At 39.2% G+C, this 27992-nt stretch overlaps 1 protein-coding gene across 1 annotated transcript in view; it reads right to left on the bottom strand.

Annotated features, from left to right (window-relative positions):
- itga1 (integrin, alpha 1) overlaps positions 1-27992 on the bottom strand; it is a 186066-nt gene that overhangs the window by 23859 nt on the left and 134215 nt on the right. Inside the window, exons 11-17 of the mRNA XM_061876612.1 lie at positions 23768-23915; positions 21812-21954; positions 16414-16557; positions 10465-10716; positions 9283-9413; positions 6943-7118; positions 6711-6862 (exon numbers count right to left, since the gene is read on the bottom strand). Of these exons, the coding sequence (XP_061732596.1) occupies positions 6711-6862; positions 6943-7118; positions 9283-9413; positions 10465-10716; positions 16414-16557; positions 21812-21954; positions 23768-23915 (1146 nt within the window). The remainder of the gene's footprint in view (positions 1-6710; positions 6863-6942; positions 7119-9282; positions 9414-10464; positions 10717-16413; positions 16558-21811; positions 21955-23767; positions 23916-27992) is intronic.

Raw genomic sequence — 27992 nt, 5'->3', positions numbered from 1 at the left:
TTATATTTTTATCCCCATTGTTGCTTTTATGTTTATTCTTATAGTAATATTTTTCTATTTTGTTTCCATTTATACCCGCATTATTTACTTTTTAAATTGATCCCAACTCTGTACACTGCTGCTGGAATTTAAATTTTCCTGATGGAACTCTCCTAAAGGAATCAGTAAAGTACTATATATCTATCTATATGCTCCCCTCTTATATAATGGGCAGAAATGTATTATTCTTTTTTTATTTATTATTTTATAGGGTCAGCCAATATTAGATTACATTTTAAATATTTTTCACACAAATACCTATTTATGTAAATAATATTTTACACTACAGTGGTTTACATTTTATTATTTATGTATATAGTACATATATACTGTGTATATATATATATATATATATATATATATATATATATATATATATACATGTATGTATGTATGAAAAAATAAATACATATATTAATTTATACATAAATGCAGTATATACTATGTATATATGTATGTAAAAGTAAATAGATATATTAATGTATACACACATATACAGTATGTACTATACATGTATAAGTAAATACATATATAAAAAGGAACATATATATATATATATAAATATATATATATATATATATATATACATATATATATATATATATATATATATATATATATATATATATATATATATATATATATATATATAGGGGTTCACGCTGGCAGAGGGGTTAGTGCGTCTGCCTCACAATACGAAGTTCCTGCAGTCCTGGGTTCAAATCCAGGCTTGGGATCTTTCTGTGTGGAGTTTGCATGTTCTCCCCGTGAATGCATGGGTTCCCTCCAGGTACTCCGGCTTCCTCCCACTTCCAAAGACATGCACCTGGGCATAGGTTGATTGGCAACACTAAATTGGCCCTAGTGTGTGAATGTGAGTGTGAATGTTGTCTGTCTATCTGTGTTGGCCCTGCGATGAGGTAGCGACTTGTCCAGGGTGTACCCCGCCTTCCGCCCGATTGTAGCTGAGATAGGCGCCAGCGCCCTCCGCGACCCCAAAAGGGAATAAGCGGTAGAAAATGGATGGATGGATATATATATATATATAGTACATACAATTATGTAATGTAATGTATATATACCTACCTACCTACCTACCTATGTAAATCTAATTGGTAATATGTAAAATACTTTGTATAAATAAATAATAAATGGTATAATATAAACATTATTGTCATAAATATAATTTAAATATTAATTGTTTTATAAGTGTGAAAAAATATTTAAAATGCAGACTAATATTGTAATCCACCCGATCATACTAAAATAAAATAAAATAAAATAAAAATACACCCTGATCGGCGCCTGGCACTCCCTGCAGTTGAGTTAAATATACAGTTTTTAGTCTTGCTAATTGTATTGTACAGTATCCAAATTCCACAAATGTAGTAATTCTAATGAAAATGGTGGCGTTGCTGAGACAGTACAGCCGTGTTCAGCCTCAGCCATCCTAGGTACTGCTGTTGTGTCCTTGGGCAAGACACTTTGCCCGCCTGGCGCTCAGTGCCACCCACACTGGTGTATGAAGGTGTGGGACAACATTACATCTCATGGGGAGTTTCCTGGGTCCTGAGTTGAATTTTTATTTTTAAACAATTTATATGTCCACTAGGAGGGAGCAGATGTGAGCCTTCAATAAAATGCTACAGTCAGCAAAAACAAGGAACAACCTGCTTTAATGTGTGTGTGTTGACTCAACCATGTTCATCTTTAACAAAGATGGTTTTATCACAATTTGGGAACATTTCAATCAATCAGTCAAAGTTTAGTTATAGAGCCCTTAATCACTCAATGTTTCACATTCCATTATTTGCATGTTCTCCCCGTGAATGCGTGGGTTCCCTCCGGGTACTCCGGCTTCCTCCCACTTCCAAAGACATGCACCTGGGGATAGGTTGGTTGGCAACACTAAATTGGCCCTAGTGTGTGAATGTGAGTGTGAATGTTGTCTGTCTATCTGTGTTGGCCCTGCGATGAGGTGGCGCCTAGTCCAGGGTGTACGCCGCTTTCCGCCCGATTGTAGCTGAGATAGGCGCCAGCGCCCCCCGCGACCCCAAAAGGGAATAAGCGGTAGAAAATGGATGGATATAGTAAAGTATTTTACATTTTACTAATTAGAATTACATATAGGTATATAAATAAATAATTATACAAATAATAGTATAGTATGTAATATATATACCGTATTTCCTTGAATAGCCGCTGAGCATGAAATATACGCCTGCCTTGAATTACTGCCAGGTAAAATTCACTCATCCAAATTTATAAACGCATGCTTACTTTTATCACCAGGTCTAATTCATGACGTCATGGGTGACACTTCCCCTGTCGTATTTTTTTAAAGGGTGGAGGAGATTTATTTGCCTTTACTGTGTGTAAACCAGGGGTCTTGTTCCACAGCCATACAGATCACACTAATGGTTGTGATATAAAACAATTTTAACACTCTTACTAATATGCGCCACACTCTGTGAACCCTAACCAAACAAGAATAACAAACACATTTCTGGAGAACATTGGCTCTGTAACACATTATAAACGCAACATAAGAATTACCCAGAATTCCAATGCATCCATGACTCTTGGCTATATTATATATCCTGCTAGCACCCCCCCCCCCCCCTTCCCCCCTCTCCGTGCATCGGTTGAGGTGGGTGGGGTTGGGGGCGCGTGTATGATGTAGCCAAGAGTCATGGATGCAGTTGAATTCCGGGTATTTCTTATGTTGCGTTTATAATGTGTTACAGAGCCAATGTTCTCCAAAAATGTGTTTGTTATTCTTGTTTGGTTAGGGTTCACAGAGTGTGGCGCATATTAGTAAGAGTGTTAAAGTTGTTTATATCACAACCATCAGTGTAAACGGTATGGCTGTTGACCAATTATGCATTGCAATCTCATAGGAGAAGCAGTGAAATGCATGCGTCCTACTGGCATGCAGATAGCATGGCGAGGAGGTGGGCACGATGACATAGTATAGAGCAGTGGTCTCCAAACACCAGGCCGCGGTCGCAGAAGAATATTTTAATTTGTTTTTATTATCACACTCAATTTTTCACTGCATGCCATTAGTATGCGCAGGGGTGAGAATTGGTTTTATAATTATTAGCGCCTGCTTACTTTTACCGCATCCCTTGATTAAGCGCAGATGTGAGAAGAGTTTTTAAATAATTAGCGCACCGGCGGCTATTCAAAGAAATACGGTATACATACATATATATATATATATATATATATATATATATATATATATATATATATATATATAATTTAACCTATTTAATTTAATCATACTTCTGGAATAATAATTTCTTGTTGTAGTGTTAAAATATTGGCTAAATCTGGGCCTTTCCGGAACATATTGTTGTGATACTTGACTTACTCTTTACTGTGGTGACATAAAAAACCGAAAGGAAGGCAGGAAGTCTTACTCGAGACTCACGCACGCATGCACGCACGCACGCACGCACCCACCCACACACACACACACACACACACACACTCACACACACAAGGGCAGCAGCTGTTTCCACTGATTAGTTCCTCCTTCTGGTGCCTGAGGGAAGCTAATCAAAGAACTGCATCGCTGGCCCGAGACATAGCCGGAATAAAACGTTGCACACATGGCCCCAAATGTCACACAACTGCAAACGTTAAGCTACATGTTATTTGACGGAAAAAGGCGGCTTGCGTTATAATGAAGAGTCTGTTTGAAGTTACAGACCACTAACACAGCTTTCACTTTTGAGAGCTCCTTGCCTTTATGACAGTTCATTTATTATTAAGAACAGCACGACTGGGCTGTGAACCCCTAAAAATTTGTATAAATATACTTGCAGGTATACTGAAGTTGATGAAGTCATGTTTAACCAACGTTTCACCTAGTTTTCAACTCATTGACTTTACTTGTGTTTTTAAAGATTGGCGACTCCGTACATTTAACACTGTGTCCTATTCAGTGACATTTGTCAACCGATCATGTATCTATATATGTATTTAATGTATTTCTTTATCAGAATCTATTGAATAGAATAGAATAGAGTTTTATTGTCATTATTACAGTGCAGATCCCCTAAGGTACATACACAATAGTTCAGCAATACAAATAATAAAAAAGAAGATTTATATATATATATATATATATATATATATATATATATATATATATATATATATACATATACCTTGATTGGATTATCCAGAGAATAGTGCTCGATACCGTGGTAGAGCGCAATATGTAGGTGTGGGAAAAATCACAAGACTACTTCGTCTCTACAGAACTGTTTCATGAGGGGTTCCCTCAATCATCAGGAAGATTGAGGGAAACCCTCATGAAACATATATATATATATATATATATATATATATATATATATATATATATATATATATATATATATATATATATATATATATATATATATACATATATATATAAGGTTTAAGGTGACAGGCTATTGCACAGTATTATTGCACTTATCAAGAAGCCATTTGGGATATATTGCACAGTCCAACAGTATTGCACATTACAGTCAGGTTATTGCACATTATTCTATTTCACAGTCCAGTATTATTGCACAATTGTTAATGCATTTGAATGAAAAAATATATATTTTAATTAATTTATATATTGCACAGTCACACATTATTGCACATTATAGTCAGGTTATTGCACATCATTCTATTTCACAGTCCAGTATTATTGCACTTATCAAGAGGCCATTTGGGATGTATTGCACAGTCCAACTTTATTGTACATTATAGTCAGGTTATTGAACATTATTCTATTTCACATTCCAGTATTATTGCACTATTGTTAATGTATTTGAATGAAAACATATATATTCTAATTCATTTATATATTGCACAGTCAAAAATTATTGCACAGTATAGTCAGGTTATTGCACATTATTCTATTTCACAGTCCAGTATTATTGCACTTATCAAAAGGCCATTTGGGATACAGTATATTGCACAGTCCAACATTATTGTACATTATAGTCAGGTTATTCCACATTATTCTCTTTCACAATCCAGTGTTATTGCACTATTGTTAATGTATTTGAATGAAAAAATATATATTTCAGTTCATTTATATATTGCACAGTCCAACATTATTGCACAGTATAGTCAGGTTATTGCATTATTTCATAGTCCAGTATTATTGCACTATTCTTGATGTATTTGAATTAAAAATATATATTTTAATTAATTTATTATCTGTTTTTATACATTTTTTTTGTTCTTTTTTCTCGCACAGGATAATAAGCTGTCAAGGCTGTCTAAACTTTTTCCAGCAAAGGCCACATACAGAAAACTGTAACAATGTGGGATACATTTTATACATGAACAATACTAAAACCAATAAAATGTAGATCAATATATGCTAATATCTTAACACAACATCAACATATTAGCTTTGTGTTATAAGTAACAAAGCACATTTGATCATCTAGCCATCCACTGGCTATCGCTATCGACTACTAATTCGAGTTTGTGCTTTTCTTCTCGTCGCTCACACACAAAACAGTGACTTGAAAGTAAATTAGTCTCAAAGGTAGTAATGAGTAATGTTTATGTTGCAATGAAAACGTGATTTGTTAAAAAAAAATTCGGTACAGGTGTCACATCGCCTGTACAAAATATCTTTTGTTGTACTGTAAAAAATGAAATTGCAAAAAACACATTAAAAGTGAAATTTTTTTATATTTGAAGTCACAATTTGTAGAAGCTATTCGACGCCATATAAGCCTGTGGTACCCCTTGTCGTCGGCTTATTCGAGTGGAAATGGCACCACTCGCCATTTCCACTCGAAATGGCGAGTGGTAGCCCATGTCATCGCCAGAACAGCTTCCGGGGTTGGCTGACATCATCTCACAGATGTAGTTTCTCTTTAAATATCCTTCTTGAAAATGGCCTTGTAAACATATATATGCCACCAAACAAACCAACGTTTTGTTCTCCTTCTCTGCTATCCTGGTCTGGCTACGGCGCAACACTTCCCGCTTCCTGCTAATTTCAATCAATGTTTACTTATATAGCCCTTAGTCACGAGTGTCTCTAATTTGAAACTTGTGAATGGATACTCACCTTGGAGTGACAAGTGAGTATCCAATCACAATCTCGTTAACATCAGGCTACCTAGATAGGCTACCGTCAACAACTTGTGATCTGATTGGCTATTGCAACTGTCTATCAACTGTATGTGTTCTCAAATTCATCCGCCAACGGTTCTGATGAGTATCCAAATGTCACGTTCAACGTGAGGCCATCTAGAAGACCTTACTGACAACAACTCGTGATCTGATTGGCTATTGCAACTGTCTATCAACTGTATGTCCCCGTTCACTTACAGTGCACGGAGGCCCACATTGTTGATTCTGAAGGCCACGGGCAAATTTGGTACAGCATTGCAACATAAGCTAGCTGAATTCTGATTGGATACATACTAAAACTAAAAACAACAGCACTGGAAGGAGCATAATATGACCTGAAGAGAATATGAATACTTTTACATGTTTAGGGAAAGTAAATTAGAAATTACTTTTAGCTTTAATTTTGATCATGATTTCTGGTTATGTTAGGCCAGGATCTTGCTGGCCCTGACGGCACCCCACTGTTTTGTTTTTTTTAATCTATTGGGGTCACTATGGTTTCTCCAGTGCTGGCTTACCGACATCATGAACGTCTCCTTCACGCAAACTCGCTTCTTGTCCTGCATGGCGTAAGTTCCGCTAATTCTTCGATCGCTTTTGTCGTCCAAGCCGAGAAAAGAAGCCCTGGCTTTTGCGCGCAGAGCATCCAGAGTCAGATCGTAGCGAATCACTGCAGGGATGCGACAAGATGAAGAGTTAGGTACTTGAAACTAAGACGCCATCTTGGACAGAATGAAACGACAGGCTCACCTGCTTCGGGCTTCGGGTCCTGCGTGTCCGATTTGATACTGTAGACAAAACACACTTCTGTCGTCACGCACACAGACTTACGTCCGAAGTGCTCACATTGAAACTGGGCTTGCTGGAGGTTGATCTTGGCAGGGTTAAAAGTCATGTTTGCTCGGAGCTCTGCAACATCCCTGGACCTAAAACACATCCAAGCTCAATTTGAGTTTGTGCAAGCATGCATGCAGCGTCTCTAAGGGAAGGGAACAGATGCATTGCGAGCAATAAACCGCGGCCTCAGCTCTCTCTATTAGCAAATGGAGCCAACGAGCTTGCCAAAATCCAATTTGAACTGGAAGCCACTTTGGGACGTGGAGCTTTCACACAGCTCTGCTGAGTCTCAGCCAGGAGGGAAAACGTGTGGGAGAATATCTCTTTGGGAGTTGAGTCATGGTGGCGGCTGACGTTTGAAAACCAAACGGGGTGAAGCCTATATTAGACAGCAAAGATTTAAATGGAGAGATCTTTAGGAAGTCTATAAGTCCGGTGGGACTTGAACAGCTGTCTAAACGGAGGACGTGTGGGATGATACTCAGGTTACCGATGCTCCCCCAACAATATAAGACATAATTTCTTCAACAATTGTTTGCTTTGTGGGAAAAGTTTGGGTCAGGCCCTTTTCTGCCCCAGTGTACAATATTGTTCGGAGCAGAAAACCCATAGTTGTGTCGTTGTGGCTGCACTACACCTCCAATCCGGTAGATGGCAGTCAAAACAAATGCAACAAGGACGAATCCATTTTCAAAACCTACATACATACATATATCCTGTGTAGGGCTGTGAATCTTGAGGATAACGATTCAATTTGGAATCGATTATCGATTCAAACCAATTCTTGATACAAAATCCATCCATCCATCCATCTTTTTCCGCTTATTCGAGGTCGGGTCGCGGAGGCAGCAGCCTAAGCAGGGAAGCCCAGACTTCCTTCTCCCCTGCCACTTCGTCCAGCTCTTTTCGGGGGATTCCGGGGCGTTCCCAGGCCAGCCAGAAGACATAGTCTTCCCAACGTGTCCTGGGTCTTCCCCGTGGCATTCTACCGTGATCTTGTCCCTTTCGGTCATAAGACAAAGGTCATGACCATAGGTGAGGATGGGAACGTAGATCGACCGGTAAATTGAGAGCTTTGCCTTCCGGCTCAGCTCCTTCTTCACCACAACAGCCGAGTGTGAAGCGACTGGCATGAGAATCAGCACCTCCAAGTCCGAGTCCATGGTTCTCGCCCAAAAAAGGGTGGAGTGCCATCTCCGGGTTGGGGAGGAGACCCTGCCTCAAGTGGAGGAGTTCAAGTACCTCGGTGTCTTGTTCACGAGTGAGGGAAGAGTGGATCGGGAGATCGACAGGCGGATCGGTGCGGCGTCTTCAGTAATGCGGACGCTGTATCGATCCGTTTTGGTGAAGAAGGAGCAGAAAAGGAGGGTGAAGAAAAGATACAAAATCCATACTTTTTTAATAACATCAGGTGCCAGTTCTATGATTAACTACATTCCTCGGTAAAATAGATAATAGCTATGAATTGATTAACTCGGAACCCGACTTAAACAAGTTGAAAAACATATTCGGGTGTTACCATATAGTGGTCAATTGTACGTAATATGTACTGTACTGTACTGTGCAATCTACTAATAAAAGTCTCAATCAATTAATCAAAGCTATGATACATTTCCGTATTAATTAAAAGAAAAACAATTAAAACAATTTTTCTGACACCCATAATACTGTATGTAGTGGAGTGAAGTGAATTATATTTATATAGGACTTTTCTCTGGTGACTCAAAGCGCTTTACACTGTGAAACCCAATATCTAAGTTAATTTATTATTATTTATTTTTTTAACCAGTGTGGGTGGCACTGGGAACAGGTGGGTAAAGATTCTTGCCCAAGGACACAACGGCAGTGAATAGGTTGGCAGAAGTGGGGATCGAACCTGGAACCCTCAAGTTGCTGGCACGGCCACTCTGCCAACCGAGCTAAACCGCCCCATATGTACAGTATGTGTGTGTGTATGTTTACTTAAACAATGATTTGGGGTGTATGAAAAAGTTAAAGGGAACACATATATCCTCCTAAAAAAACAGCAATTTGGCAAAACAGAGGTTACTTTTTTATCAAAAAAGTTCACCAAAAACAAAAGTCCACTACGGAGGACGCTGGTATTGCACAACACAGCAGTAACTTGACCAATGTCGTTATACTGTTCTCATGAGTTCGCTGTAAAGGACAGTACGTCAAGAGTAACACATTCTAGTGTGAGTGGCAATATTTGTTTTGAAAAGTCAAATTATTGAGTGTTTCATGTCTCACCAGAACAGCGAGGCCCCTCCAAGACCCCCAATAGTAACATCGGTGATTCCGTCTCCATTCAGATCCATGACTCCATGTATGGACTGACCAAAGAACTTCATCTTGTCGTTCTCCCCCCCTGCTGGGATATGCTGACGAGACAATTTCAACAATTAAAGCAGGCCTGGGCAAATATTTGGACTCAAAGCCACATTTAGAGAAAAAAATGTGTCTGGGGGTCGGTATATCTATTTTTAGGGACATTAATACAAAACCTCACAATAATGTCTGATTGAATGCTAAAAACGTTATGACAGACCGCCTTAAAAAATGTAATGGAATCTTACATTTTTCTATGAAGGATAAAACACTGCATATTGACAAAATATGAATGCCACACCCCCTTTCGACCGACATATTTTACAATCAAGTGAAAAACAACAAAAATGCAACAAACAGTGAAATATGAACGTGAAGGGTACAAAATAAACCTACCTACAATCTGATATATCTGATACATCAATAAGCATTCTACTTTGTTGTGAAAATCTCCTTCCGCGTCTGTGGAAAGGTTTCATGCCCACACTGCTTGGTGCCTCGTCTGAGCAGCTGTGACTTACATTACCATAGTAACTAATTAGATGACTACAGTAATTAATTATATTACCAGCCATCCATCCATCCATACATGTACTTCCGCTAATCCGAGATCGGGTCGCGGGGGCAGCAGCCTAAGCAGAGAAGCCCAGACTTCCCTCTCCCCAGCCACGTGACCCAGCTCCTCCCGGGGGATTCTGAGGCGTTCCCAGGCCAGCCGGGAGACATAGTCTTCCCAACGAGTCCTGGGTCTTCCCCGTGGCCTCCGCCTGTCGGACGTACCCGAAACACCTCCCTAGGGAGGCGTTCGGGTGTTAGTAACTAATTAGAGGACCATAGTAACTGGCCTACAATCCAAAAGCGCAGACTCCAACCATTGAAATACTTTGTATAGTTGAAGACTCCCGGTCATTAGAAAAGATCACTGCACATCATAATAGCAGCTACACTTTCCATCTTAAAGATCTAAAAAAATTATTTTTGAATGTCCAGCGGGCCAGATTGAAAAGCTTAACGGGCCGCATGTGGCCCCCGGGCCTTGCTTTGCCCAGGTGTGAATTCAAGCATACTTGTCTCAATCCTTCCAAACAGTGCATTGGTACTCACCTGCACAAATTTTTCCTTTAGTGACCTTTTGTCCCCGTGATAGATGTAGACTCCCCCCTTGTGGTCATTCTCAAAGGGCGCGCCTATGGCCACGTCGTTGAAGCCGTCGAGGTTGAGATCCAATACGGCCGCGATGGACGTGCCGAAGCGAGCCCCGCAAGGCTCGTTTTTGTGAGTGCAGCTGGACGAGTGGGCAGTGCAGCACGACTGGTTGATGGGCTTTAACGTGAACTCGTACTCAAACTGGCCATCCTGCTCGGGGAGAAATGAGGAGTGAGTGCACAGTCGTCTATAGACCAATGGTTCTCAAACTTTTATCACCAAGCACCAAAAAAACTAAGCTCTCCAAGTTCCACCATGATGACCAACAATAAAATACAGTAGCGCAGTAGGTCCAAGTATTCAGAGGTTTTATTTGACAAGTACAGTCGTGCTCAAAATTTTACAAACACTTGTAAAGAACACAATGTCATGGCTGTCCTGAGTTTCCAATCATTTCTACAACTCTTATTTTTGGGGGATAGAGTGATTGCAGCACATACTTGTTGGTCACAAAAAACATACATGAAGTTTGGTTCTTTTATGAATTTATTATGGGTCTACTAAAAATGTGAGCAAATCTGCTGTGTCAAAAGTATACATACAGCAATGTTAATATTTGCTTACATGTCCCTTGGCAGGTTTCACTTCAATAAGGCACTTTTGGTCAGGACTTAGGGACCTTATGTGGAGAGGCCGAGCCGGCAGTCTGACAGCGAGGCAAGGCACGCCAAGATGGCGGCGAGGAGGCGTGGCCGGCAGTCAGACAGCGAGGCAGGGCACGCCGGAGCCCGGCCCAAGATGGCGGCGAGCAAGCAGCGTGGCGGGGCGCGCCGGAATCAACCCCGCAAATATTATCAGGTGCGTGGGTCGCCCAGCTGGGCACAATTTGAATCTCCTCTTGCACTGTATAAAAGGGCAGCAGCCGTAAGCGCCGGGAAGAGAGACGGAGAGAGAAGGAGCCAGAAGGATGCTGAACGAGAGTGAGAGACAGACACACAAAGACGAAGACGCACGCGACTGAAAAGGTGGAGCGGCAGAGGAAGCAGGACACGGCAAGGCTGAAAGGCAACCCGTAGAGTTTTTTTTATTATTGAAAAATAAAAGAAAGTCTAACATGCGCCACAATGTTCTTCCTTGGTGGTCCTGAGAACCCACACGACAGCAAGAGACTGTCACACCTTAATTCTAGCCTGATTTAGCCATTCCTTTACCACTTTTGATGTGTGTTTGGGGTTATTGTCCTGTTGGAACACCCAACTGTGCCCAAGACCCAACATCCGGGCTGATGATTTTAGGTTGTCCTGAAGAATTTGGAGGTAATCCTCCTTTTTCGTTGTCCCATTTCCTCTCTGTAAAGCACCAGTTTCATTGGCAGCAAAACAGGCCCAGAGCATAATACTACCACCACCATGCTTGACGGTAGGAATGGTGGTTTTGGTCCCTTTTTCTCCTCCAAACGTATTGCTGGGTATTGTGGCCAAACCGCAAAAATTTTGTTTCATCTGACCACAGAACTTTTATAAAAGAACTTAACTTTATAATTACTTTTTTGTGACAAACAAGTATGTGCTCCAATTGCTACGTCTTCGTCGCATGGCTGCGATTGCCGTGTTCCCCACCATCGCAGGAAACAAGCAGGAGTAGAGTGCAGGTAAGATTAAAGTTTTTAATAAATTAAAGGCAGGACAAAAATCATACTTGCCATACCTTCCGGATTTTCCGGGAGACTCCCGAAATTCAGCGCCTCTCTCAAAAACCTCCCGGGAAAAATTTTCTCCTGAAAATCTCCCCAAATTCAGGCGGAGCTGGAGGCCACGCCCCCTCCAGCTCCATGAGAACCTGACTCAGCAATGTTGTGACCCTCTTAAACAGGACAATACTGCCATCTACTGTACATAGAATAGAATAGGATGTAAATATATTCTACATATATTCTACATTTAAGTGCAGTCAAGGAACATGCATTAAGGAGTCTGTTCTGAAGCCCACAGAAAAAAGACGTAACTTCATCACGTCGCCTGGTTATTGACTCCAACCCAATATAATACATTGTCGATGAGCAAAATGAAGAAATACGCTTGCAATTTCCAGAACGATTGGAAACAAGAACTTCTGTTTATCCAGGAGAGTTTAACGGGGAAGGGGTATGTTGCCTGTAAATTTTGTAGAACGGACTTCTCCATTGAACACGGCGGCTGAACAGATATACTCAGCCATAAACGGTCAGCGAAGCACAAAGCGTCCGCAGCGCAGCATCGTTCACAACTCTGTATTATGGGCCACCTCGCAAAATGGAGACCCGATGGTGTAACTTATGCTGAGACAAAGATGGCTATGCTGATAGCTGGAAGCAACATTCCGTTCTCATTTGCGGATGTCCACAACAAATCCGTTATATATGTTCCCGGATTCGGAGATCGCTCGCCAGTACGCAAAAGACAGAACAAAGGTTACTCAAATAGTGAAAGGTACGTGTTGTTTTTGTTTTTTTAGTAACCAGCAAGCAGAGTACAGTTAGTAGAACAACTGTGTTTTTATTACTGTGTATTTGATAGGTGCCATCGGAAATTCAACTATTTATTTTATTTATATATTTAATAAAATAAATATATATAGCTAGAATTCACTGAAAGTCAAGTATTTCATACAAACACACACACACATATATATATATATATGTATATATATATATATATATATATATATATATATATGAAATATATATGAAATACTCGAGTTGGTGAATTATATTCCTCCGCTCTGAACAACGCCCCCCACCCCAACCACGCCCCCACCCCCTGAAATCGGAGGTCTCAAGGTTGGCAAGTGTGACAAAAATACAAAACCAAAATGTCATCAAGAGTGAAAAAAACGAGGAAAACTAGACTGTACAAAGACAACTACGGCAAGGAGGAAAACCGGGTGAAGGTAACTTTTTCCTATCACAAACATTGACCCAGCAACTGATGCTGGGTGACAGGAAACTATAAAGGGGAGTCATTAACCAAAACACCTGGTGGGAACACTAAATGCTGAACACATACAGGTGAGGAGAATCAGTGCCCATGGAAACCGACTGTAAACAGGGAAAGAGGGTGCAACCAGGAGACAGACGAAGACAGGAAAAACTCCCAAACATAAATTATGCCATGACCCGGGTGACAGGTCATGACACCATTTACCCTATCACAAAAAAATTAAAAGTTGTAGAAATTTTTGGAAACTCAAGACAGCCATGAGATTATGTTCTTTACAAGTGTATGTAAACCTTTGACCACGACTATATATTTAATATTTTTGGCCGGCCACTGTAACATGAGAAAAGTTTGAACAGTAACACTGTGTTCGAACGTAAGAAAATAAAACACTCTACTTGAATCAAGTGATTCTTTGGCGTATCACTAGATGGAGCCTGCGTACCAGTTTGCAAATTATTGCTATAGACCTGGGGTGTCAAACGTACGGACGACAGGTTTTATACGGCCCGCGGGATGAGTTTGCTAAGTATAAAAATTAGCCGAAATTTTTGAATGTCACAACAGCAATTCTTTGTATCTTTAGATTATGCTACATTGGGGAAAAAAATAAACCACATGATGTTAGTGCACCAGTCGAGGAAAATGACCAAACTTACATATATAACACCCTGTAATTTGATTTTGATATTATTTTTCTATCGTGATAGATTGAAAATTAACACCAATGGGTTGACTAAAGAACATTATCACATAATGTTTACAGAAAGTATAAATAACGACAAATAAAGATAGAAGTGCATTTTATTTTTTAAAGCGCTTTTCACAGATAAAATCACAAAGCGCTGTACAAAATATAGGTGAAGTAAAACAACAATTAAATTAAAACAACAGGGGCAACATCATAAAAAGGATACAAAGTGGATTAAAAATGATAGTTAAAAGGTGAATTAGCTAAAAGCTTTACCTAAAAGAGAAATTTTCAAATGTTTCTTAAATTTTTAAACATAGTCAAGATCACGGAGGGACTGGTGCAAATTGTTAAAGCTTTAGCTTGGAATGCAAGGTTTCTACGGGTTTTAAAAGGAATTTGGCAAAGAAAATTACAATAGTCAATGCGATACTATTGTGAAGTGAAGTGAATTATATTTATATCGCGCTTTTTCTTTAGTGATTCAAAGCGCTTTACATTGTGAAACCCAATATCTCAGTTACATTTAAACCAGTGTGGGTGGCCCTGGGAGCAGGTGGGTAAAGTGTCTTGCCCAAGGACACAACGACAGTGACTAGGATGGCGGAAGCGGGGATCGAACCTGGAACCCTCAAGTTGCTAGCAAGGCCACTTTACCAACCAAGCTATACCGCCCCATGTAACCGCAACATGTAAGTGTAAGCAAAACCCAACATTATGATTTGTACATTTTCAGAATGTGCTTGTCCTATTTTTAAACAAAGAACACAATCTGAAGTTGTCTTTATTTTTAAGGGGGAACATTATCACAATTTCAGAAGGGTTAAAACCAATAAAAATCAGTTCCCAGTGGCTTATTTTATTTTTCTAAGTTTTTTTTTCAATTTTAACCATCATGGAATATCCCAAAAAAAGGCTTTAAAGTGCCTGATTTTCGCTATCTGTGAAGCCACAGTCCATTTTCCTGTGACGTCATCCAGTGATGCAAATACAAACAACAAGGCGGCTAGCACAGCAAGATATAGCGACATTGGCTCGGATTCAGACTCAGATTTCAGCGGTTTAAGCGATGGTTGGAGTATGGAGGCAGATAGCGAAAACAAAATTGAAGAACAAACTGAAGCTATTGAGCGAATAGCTATTGACGCTATTCGGCGATCGCCTTCTAACCAACGATTGATTGTCGCAGGATATCCTTACATCTCTTTGCCATGTCTGCCTTAGCATCGCCGGTAAAATGTGCATACCAAACGATCGGGACTTTCTCATCTTGTGACACTGGAGCAACTTAAATCCATCGATTGGTAAGTGTTTGTTTGGCATTAAATGTGGGTGTAGGGAAAGGCTGGATGCAAATATAGCTACAAATGTACATACAGCTAGCCTAAATAGCATGTTAGCATCGATTAGCTGGCAGTCATGCCGTGACCAAATATGTCTGATTAGCACATCAGTCAATAAGATCCACAAAACTCACCTTTGTGATATCGTTGACTTTATCGTTGGAAATGCATCTGCAGGATATCCATACATCTCTGTTGCATGTCTGCCTTGGCATAGCCGGTAAAATGTGCAGACCAAACGATCGGGACTTTCGCATCTTGTGACACTGGAGCAACTTAATTCCATCGATTGGTAAGTGTTTGTTTGGCATTAAATGTGGGTGTACATTAAATTTGTGGCATTAAATTTGTATGTACAAATGTACATACAGCTAGCCTAAATAGCATGTTAGCATCGATTAGCATACCGTTCTAATCGATGCACACTCCACGTAAGTCAACTTGAATCCGTCCCTGATCGTGTTGTTACACCCTCCGACAACACACCGACGAGGCATGATGTCTCCAAGGTACAGAAAACAGTCGAAAAAACGGAAAATAACAGAGCTGAGACTCTGTGTTTATAATGTGTTTGAGAAAATGTCGGATTGATTACCCATGTGACGTCACGTTCTGACATCATCGCTCCGAGATAGACAATAGAAAGGCGTTTAATTCGCCAAAATTCACCCATTTAGAGTTTGGAAATCGGTTAAAAAAATATATGGTCTTTTTTCTACAACATCAAGGTATATATTGACGCTTACATAGGTTTGGTGATAATGTCCCCTTTTAAGTGCCGTGATTTCACCAGTCCGGCCCACTTGGGAGTTGATTTTTCTCCATGTGGCCCCCGATCTAAAATGAGTTTGACACCCCTGCTATAGACGCTATTGTAGCCTTATTCATTCATTCGTACCTGCTTCAGCTTGTAGACGTAAACCAGGCCCTGCTCGTCTCTTTCAGAGCCCATGTACATCGGAGCGCCGACCAGGAGGAGATCGGTGTAAGAGTCGCCATCCACATCGAGAGTCTGTAAGACGCTGCCAAAGTACGACCCGATCTGCAAAAGAGACAGGACAAAATGTACTAAAGTTAAACCACAAAAATATCAAAACAGTGGTCCCTCGACTTTTGTATGCTTACTCTTTTTGTATGATTGTCAACTAAAATGTGGAGTGGCTATACGGCTAAATATTGCGCATACACAACTAAGAAATCACGTGTTGGTGTCTCTGTGAAGAATGGATAGTGCTTCTTAAAGGGTTGGGACACTAAAGGCAGATTCCAGTCAGGGAATCCATTTAATCATCGTTAGTATGTGTGTGGGTAATTTATCTGTTCATAGAACACACACAGATCTTTGAACAACAGAAGGCGCTGTATAAATCTAATCTGTTGTCATTACTATTATGATTATTTTTAACTCTGTGTCTGTCTCCTTTCTTTGTGTCAAAGCAGGACTAATCAACCATGAGCTGTTCAAGCACATTGCGTAACTCTTGAGTGTTGGGGACATTTTTTTTGCATCCTCTTTTTTTATTGCATACGGTTGCAAAATACCCCATCATGGGTCCATGTAAAGGTAAAAACCCTGTTTCCAGAGTTGGGAAATTGTGTTAGATGTAAATATAAACGGAATACAATGATTTGCAAATGATTTTCAACCCATATTCAGTTGAATATGCTACAAAGACAACATGTCTGATGTTCAAACTGCTAGACTTTTTTTTGTGCAAGTAATCATTAACTTTAGAATTTGATGCCAGCAACACGTGACAAAGAAGTTGGGGAAGGGGGTAAAAAATACTGATAAAGTTGAGGAATGCTCATTAAACACTTATATGGAACATCCCACAGGTGTGCAGGCTAATTGGGAGCAGTTGGATGCAATGATTGGGTATAAAAGCAGCTTCCATGAAATGCTAAGTAATTCACAAACAAAGGATGGGGTGAGAGTCACCCCTTTGTAAGCAAATTGTAGAACAGTTTTAGAACAACATTTCTCAGTAAGATTGTACAAAGGATTTAGGGATTTTACCATCTACGGTCCGTAAAATCATCAAAAAGTTCAGAGAATCTGGAGAAATCACAGCACGTAAGCGATGATATTATGGACTTTGGATACCTCAGGCAGTACCGCATCAAAAAACAACATCAGTTATTATTCAACAAGTTTTTAGTTATTTTTATGTCTTTTTCCAAATAGTTCAAGAAAGACCACTACAAATTGTTATACAATTTAATAACTCAGAAACTGATGACATAGTGCTGTATTTTACGTCTTTATCTCTTTTTTTCAACCAAAAATGCTTTGCTCTGATTAGGGGGTAGTTGAATAGAAAAATGTTCACAGGGGGTACATCACTGAAAAAAGGTTGAGAACCACTGCTTTAGCGATTGACGTCGATTTTTGATACAGTGCCGTCTGAGGGATCAAAGGTCACGGTCATTCAATGTTGGTTTCTAGCCATGCCGCTTACGTGGAGTGATTTGTCCAGATTCTCTGAACCTTTTGATGATATTATGGACCGTAGATGTTGAAATCCCTAAATCTCTTTCACTTTGAGAAATGTTGTTTTATAATTACTTAGCATTTCATGAAAGCTGCTTTAATACCCAATCATTGCACCCAACTGCTCCCAATTAGCCTGCACACCTGTGGGATGCTCCATATAAGTGTTTAATGAGCATTCCTCAACTTTATCAGTATTTATTGCCACCTTTCCCAACTTCTTTGTCACGTGTTGCTGGCATCAAATTCTAAAGTTAATGATTATTTGCAAAAAAAAGTTTATCAGTTTGAACATCAAATAGTTGTCTTTGTAGCATATTCAACTGAATATGGGTTGCAAATGATTTGCAAATCATTGTATTCCGTTTATATTTACATCTAACACAATTTCCCAACTCACATGGAAACAGGGTTTGTACAAGCGCCAGTACTTGGATTAAAAACAAAGAAGTTTTGGCTCTTCTTTCCCCTTTTTTCTCATCGTCGTCTACGTAAACAAGAGTCTTTAATAACGGTTAAAGTGATGTTAAATGTTAATTCATCCATTTCATTTAATATTTACCTAGATTTCACATTGTTTTCTGTATGTAAAATTATAAATCTTAGTGATGTTCTGATCAACAATTTTGGCCTACAATCCCGATCCCATTTCATGTCCTTATTCGATACTTTACAATAGAATGTAGTAGTAAAAATGCATGAAATTACCGCAAACAAAATAACATATTTTATAAAGCTTATCTTATTAAATCTACAATGTTATGGTATTTTCGTAAATCCGATAATGTAATGAATGTGTGGTATTGAATGCTACATTATTTTTTTCATCAACAAAATAAAGTGGTTAGTGCACGATAATTAAACAAAAGCAAAAACTCCTATTGTGGCCTTGTGGTTAGTGTCCGCCCTGAGATGGGTAGGTTGTGAGTTCAAACCCCGGCCGAGTCATACCAAAGACTATAAAAATGGGACCCATTACCTCCCTGCTTGGCATTCAGCATCAAGGGTTGGAATTGGGGGTTAAATCACCAAAAATGATTCCCGGGCGCGGCCACCGCTGCTGCTCACTGCTCCCCTCACCTCCCAGGGGGTGATCAATGGGATGGGTCAAATGCAGAGAATTATTTCGCCACACCTAGTGTGTGTGTGACAATCATTGGTACTTTGACTATGGGGTTTTGCCTTCAAAGACTTCCTGTATCCAGAGAAACAATAACAAAGACGACCCCATTTAAAAAAATAATGACAAGAACTATAAAAAATGTTGATTTAATCAGTTAAGTATTGTTTATACACTGACACTACCCTAGGTATTGGTTGATTGAAACTTTTATTAGTAGATTGCACAGTACAGCACATATTCCGTACAATTGACCACTAAATGGTAACACCCGAATAAGTTTTTCAACTTGTTTAAGTTGGCGTCCACGTTAATCAATTCATGGTATCGATAGTGTCGACATCTGGATTGATCATCCCTTCGATTAGCTTTTTTTGTCATTCTGCTAGGTGGGTGTGTGTCGCATGCTTAGCGATTACTTTTCCTCGAGTCCTCCAGTGATAATGGTATATGGAAGAAACTTGGTATAGGATTAGAAGTATCTTAGAAGACGCTTCGCCAGGGGATAGAAGATGTGGCTAGTTTGCTCTAGCAAGACACATACCCTCCTGAAATTCATGCAACTCCTGCATGTGTGTAATATGGAATCCAAAAATGTAATTGTGTCTTGCATCCCTTTTAAAATCAATCTTTTACATGAGTAAAATCTTCAGCTGTGTAAACACTTGGACACATCTGCAGTAAAGATCAGTTGAAAAAGGCCTATATTGGCCCCAAAATCAGTCCCATGGTCAGGATGGAGATACTTTAAATATGTTTTCTCTATAAAATGTGTTTTGTGTTTATATGATTTGGGTGTCTGGAACAGATTATTTGGATTTACATGGTTTCTTATGAGAAAAAAGTATTTGGTGTTCTTCAGACCAGAGCACTGGAAAAACTCTCAATCTCACCAAGTATATATTTCCTGTCAAATTATCTAAACAAACTTAATACAAGTTTATAGGAATAGTATTGTTTTTCAGTGAGGCATAAGCAATTGTTTTAGACTTGGACAAACTTTATTGAGTCCCAAGGGAAATGGTTCCACACAGTAGCTCAGTTTCAAAGGATGGAAAGGGTAAGGATGGAAAGGATAATGCAGGTATTAAGTAGACAAACAATTTAAAAAATATAAGATATATGTAATATTCACATATTATATATGCAGTGTAAAATATATACAATATTATATTATATTTTATATAGTATATACAATGTATAACAAATCCCAATTACCATGTACAATATTACACTAAATTGGCCCTAGTGTGTGAATGTGAGTGTGAATGTTGTCTGTCTATCTGTGTTGGCCCTGCGATGAGGTGGCGACTTGTCCAGGGTGTACCCTGCCTTCCGCCCGATTGTAGCTGAGATAGGCGCCAGCGTCCCCCGCGACCCCGAAAGGGAATAAGCGGTAGAAAATGGATGGATGGAATATTACAGTATATTTAACAGCTGCAGTAAAAAAAAGGCCAGCAGAAAAAATACATTATAAACAAAGAGAGGTAGCTAACATAGAATAGATCTTCTGAGGGGAAAAAAATACAACTTCTGAGCTTCACAAGTGTGTCATAAGACACAAATTTCACAATCCTAGTAAGTATGGCCAATAATAACTTTTTAGTGCTCATTTAAATATCACCAAAGTTTTTAAAGCTTAAATATAATCTCTTATTTCAAAAAATCTTACCAAGACAATTTTGACTTGTTCCATTGGCAGGTTTTTCCGCTCTTTACAAGCAAATATAACTAGTATTAATTGTATTATTACTCAGATAAGAGGGGGATTTTGTCCAGTGAGGTATACAGAGGGGCAAACAATTATTTACTCAGCCACCGATTGTGCAAGTTCTCCCACTTAAAATGATGACAGAGGTCTGTAATTTTCATCATAGGTACACTTCAACTGTGAAAGACAGAATATGAAAAAAAAATCAGGAATTCACATTGTAGGAATTTTAAAGAATTTATTTGTAAATTATGGTGGAAAATAAGTATTTGGTCAACCATTCAAAGCTCTTACTGATGGAAGGAGGTTTTGGCTCAAAATCCCACGATACATGGCCCCATTCATTCTTTCCTTAACACGGATCAATCGTCCTGTCCCCTTAGCATAAAAACAACCCCAAAGCATGATGTGTCCACCCCCATGCTTCACAGTAGGTATGGTGTTTTTGGGATGCAACTCAGTATTCTTCTTCCTCCAAACTCGACGAGTTGAGTTTATACCAAAATGGATACATGGATGATACAGCAGAGGATTGGGAGAATGTCATGTGGTTAGATGAAACCAAAATAGAACGGATCAACCTTAACACGATTGATCCGTGTTAAGGAAAGAATGAATGGGGCCATGTATCGTGAGATTTTGAGCCAAAACCTCCTTCCATCTGTGAGAGCTTTGAATGGTTGACCAAATACTTATTTTCCACCATAATTTACAAATAAATTATTTAAAATTCCTACAATGTGAGTTCCTGGATTTTTTTTCACATTCTGTCTCTCACAGTTGAAGTGTACCTATGATGAAATTTACAGACCTCTGTCATCATTTTAAGTGGGAGAACTTGCACAATCGGTGGCTGACTAAATACTTTTTTGCCCCACTGTATAAGGCTGCTAGACGCTGGCCAGTCAATATGAAAGCAACAGTATTTCCTATTAGAACCATCAAGCCCACTCTCCAGTGAACATACTCACTTGCTCTCCTCTCAACGTCTGCGAGACAACGACGTCTTTGTCCTCCAGCCGATAGATAACAACACGACCCGTGTGGTTGTAACGTGGCGCCCCCGTGATGTACAGCACGCCATCGGGGGTGGACGCTGATTGGACGTCATAACCTACGCAAACAAGCATACACATCTCTTGTCACGGTAGGGGAGAAAAACATTTCTTTCCGAAGGCTTCTTCTGACAAATGTTTACGTCTGGCTTTTAAAACCCGACCAGCTGGACAATGCAATGACAAGAAAGGGCAGAAAGGAAGGCACACGCCGCAGACAAAGGCATGGAGGTGAGAGCGTGTGCCAACAGCTGAGTTTACAGTAGACCGGTATAGAAGCGGAGTGTGTTCTTCATAACGACAGGATGATTAAATAAGTCGATATTAAGATGCTTGGGTTGCTGCAAGGCCCATAAAAGGCATCGAGACGGCTAGAGAAGATGTTGTATATTATTTATGTGCACAGAGACAAGAGCAAGACATCTGCAGCCAAAAGTAGATGCTGTACAAGTGAAAAAAGACAGATTCTCTATTCGGTAATGCTTTAGTATGAGGAACATATTTACCATTAATTAGTTACTTATTAACATGCAAACTAGTAACATATTGGCTCTTAATTAGTCATTATTAAGTACTTATTAATGCCTCATTCTGCATAACCCTAACCCTAACCGTAACCCTAACCAAATAACTCTAAATTAAGTCTTTGTTACTTACAATATATTCCCATAGTGTTCTTGTGTGCTGTTTGGGTCCGTGGGACCCGTTTTAATTTTTTTTATAAAAGAAAAATTATACAATTAATAAATTTTTCAAACTGAGACTCACTGACTTTGGCTGATTTTTTGTGAAGAACATATATCAGAACACATATTTAAGGACCACACACCCTACACCCCCTTACACATTTCTATTACATACAAGATGTCTGGGTCCACTGGACCTGGGGCTAATAGAAGTGTGGAAATTGATGTTCCACACGCAAACACACACACACACACACACACACACACACACACGCACACACACACACACACACACACACACACACACACACACACACACACACACACACACACACACACACACACACACACACACGCACAGCAGGCCTAGACAGGGGGAGAATAGAGTGTAGGTACACAGAACACTAGAAGGTCAAAAGTGCGAGAAAATGATAGCAAACAGTGTTTACAAACAATATTGCAAACTTATGCGGGAACCGCGGGTGCAGAAACACAAAAGAAGAATCCCTGTGGGATGCAGAAACTGGCAGAGAAATTTTCCGTGCAACGTTCATATTGTTGTTACTCAGCCAGCGTTTGTGGGTCTGATGGACCCGTTGCATTTTGTGGCTTTTAATGCCTCACAATCAAATACGTTTATGTTAAATTATTGAACAGATATTTATTCTTTAATGTCTCTCATGACCATTTTCTAATAGGGAGAAAGAAAGAAAGAAAGAAAGAAAGAAAGAAAGAAAGAAAGAAAGAAAGAAAGAAAGAAAGAAAGAAAGGAAGAAAGTTTCATAAAAAATAAATGGATGGAATAGAAAAAAGGGGGAATTAATAATAAAATAAAAAGAAGTGTTAAAAATTTAATAAAAAATACAGGAGTTTTAAACACTTTTTTGTTAAAATACTGAACAGGTGTATACCTTATCCCAATAAAAATCTGTTCAGTAATTTAACATAAAAGTGTTTGATTGTGAGGCATTAAAAGCCAAAAAATGCAACGAGTCCATCAGACCCACAAACAATGGCTGAGTAACAACAATATAAACATTACACAAGGGTTAAATAAGTCTTTGTTACCTAGAATATGTTCCCCATACTAAAGTGTTACCCTCTAATCATTCTGAAGAAAGGTAAACACAAGACGCGTAAAAAAAAAAAAATCTCTGTATAGTAGTTTTGTGTCGTTTCAACTCACCTAAATAACCAGCCAGTCTTTCGTACCCGGCTTCAGTTTTGGGGTTGAAGAAGTGGTTCTTCTCTGGATAGATTGTTCCTCCATCGGTGTGCATTATGACAGTTCCATTCCAGTCGTACGCTCCCACAGCTCCCAGCAGCATGCCGTCCTGTGGAGAACTACATCATGAACAACATTGGTAGAAAACACAGTCATACGTCAACTTAAAGGCCTAATTGGTTGTGTGACGGAGCTTTTATCTCAAATCAATGTTGCCTTTTACATTGAGTGATTGATTCATTGAAACTTTTATTAGTAGATCGCACAGTACAGTACATATTCCGTACAATTGACCACTAAATGGTAACACCCAAATTAGTTTTTCAACCTGTTTAAGTCGGGGTCAACGTTAATCAATTCAATTCACTTTCTTCCTTTCCGAAATCAGCTGGAACCAAACACTCGTTTAATTATTTTTCTAGTGTGGAAAGTTAAGCAAGGCTTGATCGAGTGAAATTAGTCAAACAGAGAACAATAGTGGGTTATGTCGAGTAAGAATAAATGTTTGAGGTGGATCTTACAGGGTTCACTGTGACATTTATTCCGTCAACTAAGTTTTGATTGCAACTTAAAGTATAACAATTAGCAGAGAGACAGCTCTTAACTCAAAACTCTCTTAAGTTGAGGTGCCATTGTAGTATGGCGGAAAACTGTAAAAGTCGCGCAGCATTGAACATATCAATAGAAAATTACACTAAAGCGCATTTTATGTTTACAGCTGCACGATTCAATATGTGTGAAAAGCAGTCGGACGAGTTCGGGTTAGGGTTAATCCTACCCCTTTCTTTAATGTCTCTCATGACCATTTTCTTGAAAGAAAGAAAGAAAGAAAGAAAGAAAGAAGGAAAGGAAGAAAGAAAGAAAGAAAGAAAGAAAGAAAGAAAAAAGAAAGAAAGAAAGAAAGAAAGAAAGAAATATTAAATAATAAATAAATCATGGGTTGTACTTGTATAGCGCTTTTCTACCTTCAAGGTACTCAAAGCGCTTTGACACTACTTCCACATTTACCCATTCACACACACATTCACACACTGATGGAGGGAGCTGCCATGCAAGGTGCTAACCAGCACCCATCAGGAGCAAGGGTGAAGTGTCTTGCTCAGGACACAACGGACGTGACGAGGTTGGTACTAGGTGGGGATTGAACCAGGGACCCTCGGGTTGCGCACTGCCACTCTACCACTGCGCCACGACATCCCAAGAAAGAACCAAATGAAAGAAAAAAAGAAAGAAAGAGTGAAAGAAGGAAAGAATGTTTAATAAACATAAATGGATGGAATAGAAAAAAAGAGGAATTATTAATAAAATAAAAAAAGAAATGTTAAAAATTTAATACAAAATGCACAAAAAGTACAGGAGATTAAGAGCGTTTTGAGAACAGATATGTCTCTGAAATAATTGTTACTGTATCCTTTATGTTGCATGTTATGTATTTATTGTATTGTATTTCAACTACACCTAACAAAGTAGCCACTTGTATTTCCTTCATGCTCTCATGTCGGATTCGGCCCGCCAGCATCCAAAATCCGGCCCACGGGAAGTTAAAATTTATATATATATATATATATATATATATATATATATATATATATATATATATTGAGGTCCACAAGTATTTGCACACCCTGTAATTTTGCAAGTCTGAAATGTTCCTCATAGACGTATTTCCACCGTTAGAAACATAATCTAAAAAGAAAAATCCGGAAATCACATTGTATGATTTTTTTAATGATTTATTTGTATGTTACTGGGTTTCATATGTATTTGCACACATGAGAACATCAGTGTTAATATTTAGTGCAGAAGCCTTTGTTTGCAACTACAGAGGTCAAACGTTTCCTCTAGTTCTTCACCAGGTTTGAACACAAGGCAAAAGGGATTTTGGCCCACTCCTCACAAATCTTCTCTCGATCTGTCAGGTTTCGGGGCTGTCGCCGGGCAACCCAAAGTTTCAGCTCCCTCCAAAGATTTTCTATTGGATTTAGATCTGGAGACTGGCTAGGTCACTCCAGAACGTAGATATGCTTGGTATGGAGCCACTCCTTGGTTATCCTGGCTGAGTGCTTCATGTTGGAAGACCCAGCCACGAACCATCTTCAATGCTCTGACTGGGGGAAGGAGTTTTTTGGCCAAAATCTCACAATTCATGGCCCCGTTCATCCTCTCCTTAATACATAGCAGACATCCTGTCCACTTTGCTGAAAAGCACAACCCAGAGCATATTTCCACCCCCATGATTCACTGTAGGGATGGTGTTTTTGGGATGATACTCATCCTTCTTTTTCCTCCAAACCCGGCGAGTGGAGTTTATACCAAAAAGTTCTATTTTGGTCTCATCAGACCACGTGACTTTTTCCAATGACTCCTCTGGATCATCCTGATGACCATTGGCAAACTTCAGTTAAAGTCGGGGTCAAAATCAATTCATGGTATCATAATGGTACATTGATTGAGTTCTTTGCTCAGTCCGTTCCAGGTGACACGTTGACATATTAGTACTGTATATTCCTTCCCTGCAACTCTAAATAGATAGAGGAAAGAGTGTTTATCTAAGAGGAAGAGATGTGGAAACATTCATACTTGTTCTGTGTCATGATGCCTCTATTAGCCGTGACTGTTCAAACCAGACCTCAGGCATTAACTAGAAGAACCAATCCGTTTCAGTGTCTACACAGGATTTGGGAAGTGATAAATAATGACAGAAGCAATACAAGACACACCACCGAGACTATGTTGTTACAGGAAACACCTAATGAATGAATACAGAAAGCATGTTGTTGTTTGTTGCTCTCTTCAACCAACGGCCGGATTCAAATTCCTCCATTTTGCAAACCGTTTCGTGTTGAGCGCTCACAATAATCAAACTGCACGCTATTGGCGTGTAGCCCTGACAAAAAAGACACAAGACAGTCTTGTGTCTGGAAGCGCCACTTGACCAATGAGAATAACAGAAGAGTGGAAAAAGAACCCGAGATAACGTCGGAGTTCATTGGTTGAGTCAACACTTAAGACAACTAAACCACGTGCAAATATTTCAAATGGTTTGTGATTAAAATAGTCAGTCAGTGTTATGATCTTGTGCACAATCTTAAGCCTTGTTTAAATGCCGTGACTGACTTAGTAAGGAATCATAGAGCATTGTTAAGATCAGAGGTTCTCTGTCTGAAAAGGGTGGTTTTTTTGCCCTTTTGTTTGTAAGTAAGGTCCAACATTAGTGTTTGTCAGTATAATGTTTAGATCATGTTTAAAGTAAAAGTGGATTTCATTCTGAAATTGTAGCGGGCCATGCTTGACCAAAGATCGTATATTGAGATAGGACGATCTACCGCAGGGGTGTCAAACTCATATTAGCTCAGGGGCCGCCTGGAGGAAAATCTGTGCACACGTGGGCCAGACTATTAAAATCATGGCATTAAAACTAAAAAATAAAGAAAACTTCAGATTGTTTTCTTTGTCTTACTTTCAGAAAATGTTCTGAAAATATTACAATAAAAATATAGAATATAATACCGGCAGTGGTAAAGTTTGGATCCATGAAGGAAAGAAGAAAGTGAATAACTGAATATAAATGAATACATTAACATCCCATTCATCCATCCATTTTCTACCGCTTATTCCCTTAGTGGTCGCGGGAGGCGCTGGTGCCCATCTCAGCTGCATAAAAAATTGTTTTCTCTTGTATTATTTTTTTCATTAATTAAATAACGTTTATGACAATCTTTTTCTACAACACAAAATAGAATGTGAGATATAACAGGATAATGAATACATTTCTCATTTGTTTTCAAACGGTTCAAAAAAGTGGGACCAAAAAATTTTTACTGTGGAACCCCATTTTTATGACTTGATGGGGTCCCATTTTGAAAATTTAGAGCGCCAACACTAATGGAGTATAGGTGCATGCAAAACAACAGCAGGCGGCTGTGGCCTGCAGGCCGGTTCTAAAACTAATCAAATATCATCCACCCAACCAACTGCCTCTTCTCACTGCTGCAGTGCTACTGGACTCTCATGGCCAACATGAAGAGACTCAGGAGGAGCTTCTATCCCCAAGCCATCAGACTGCTCTACTGCATCGCTGATTAATACTTATCACAATTGCACAAAACCGCACGCACAAGAATCACTTTACTTACCACTGTAATTACCGGACTACAATACTCTTTATTCATCCATCCATTCATTT

This window comes from Nerophis ophidion, linkage group LG17 (genome assembly GCF_033978795.1).
Source record: "Nerophis ophidion isolate RoL-2023_Sa linkage group LG17, RoL_Noph_v1.0, whole genome shotgun sequence".
Taxonomy (NCBI): domain Eukaryota; kingdom Metazoa; phylum Chordata; class Actinopteri; order Syngnathiformes; family Syngnathidae; genus Nerophis; species Nerophis ophidion.
The sequence above is the reverse complement of the archived record's forward strand: the minus strand, read 5'-3'. Positions and strand labels throughout refer to the sequence as shown.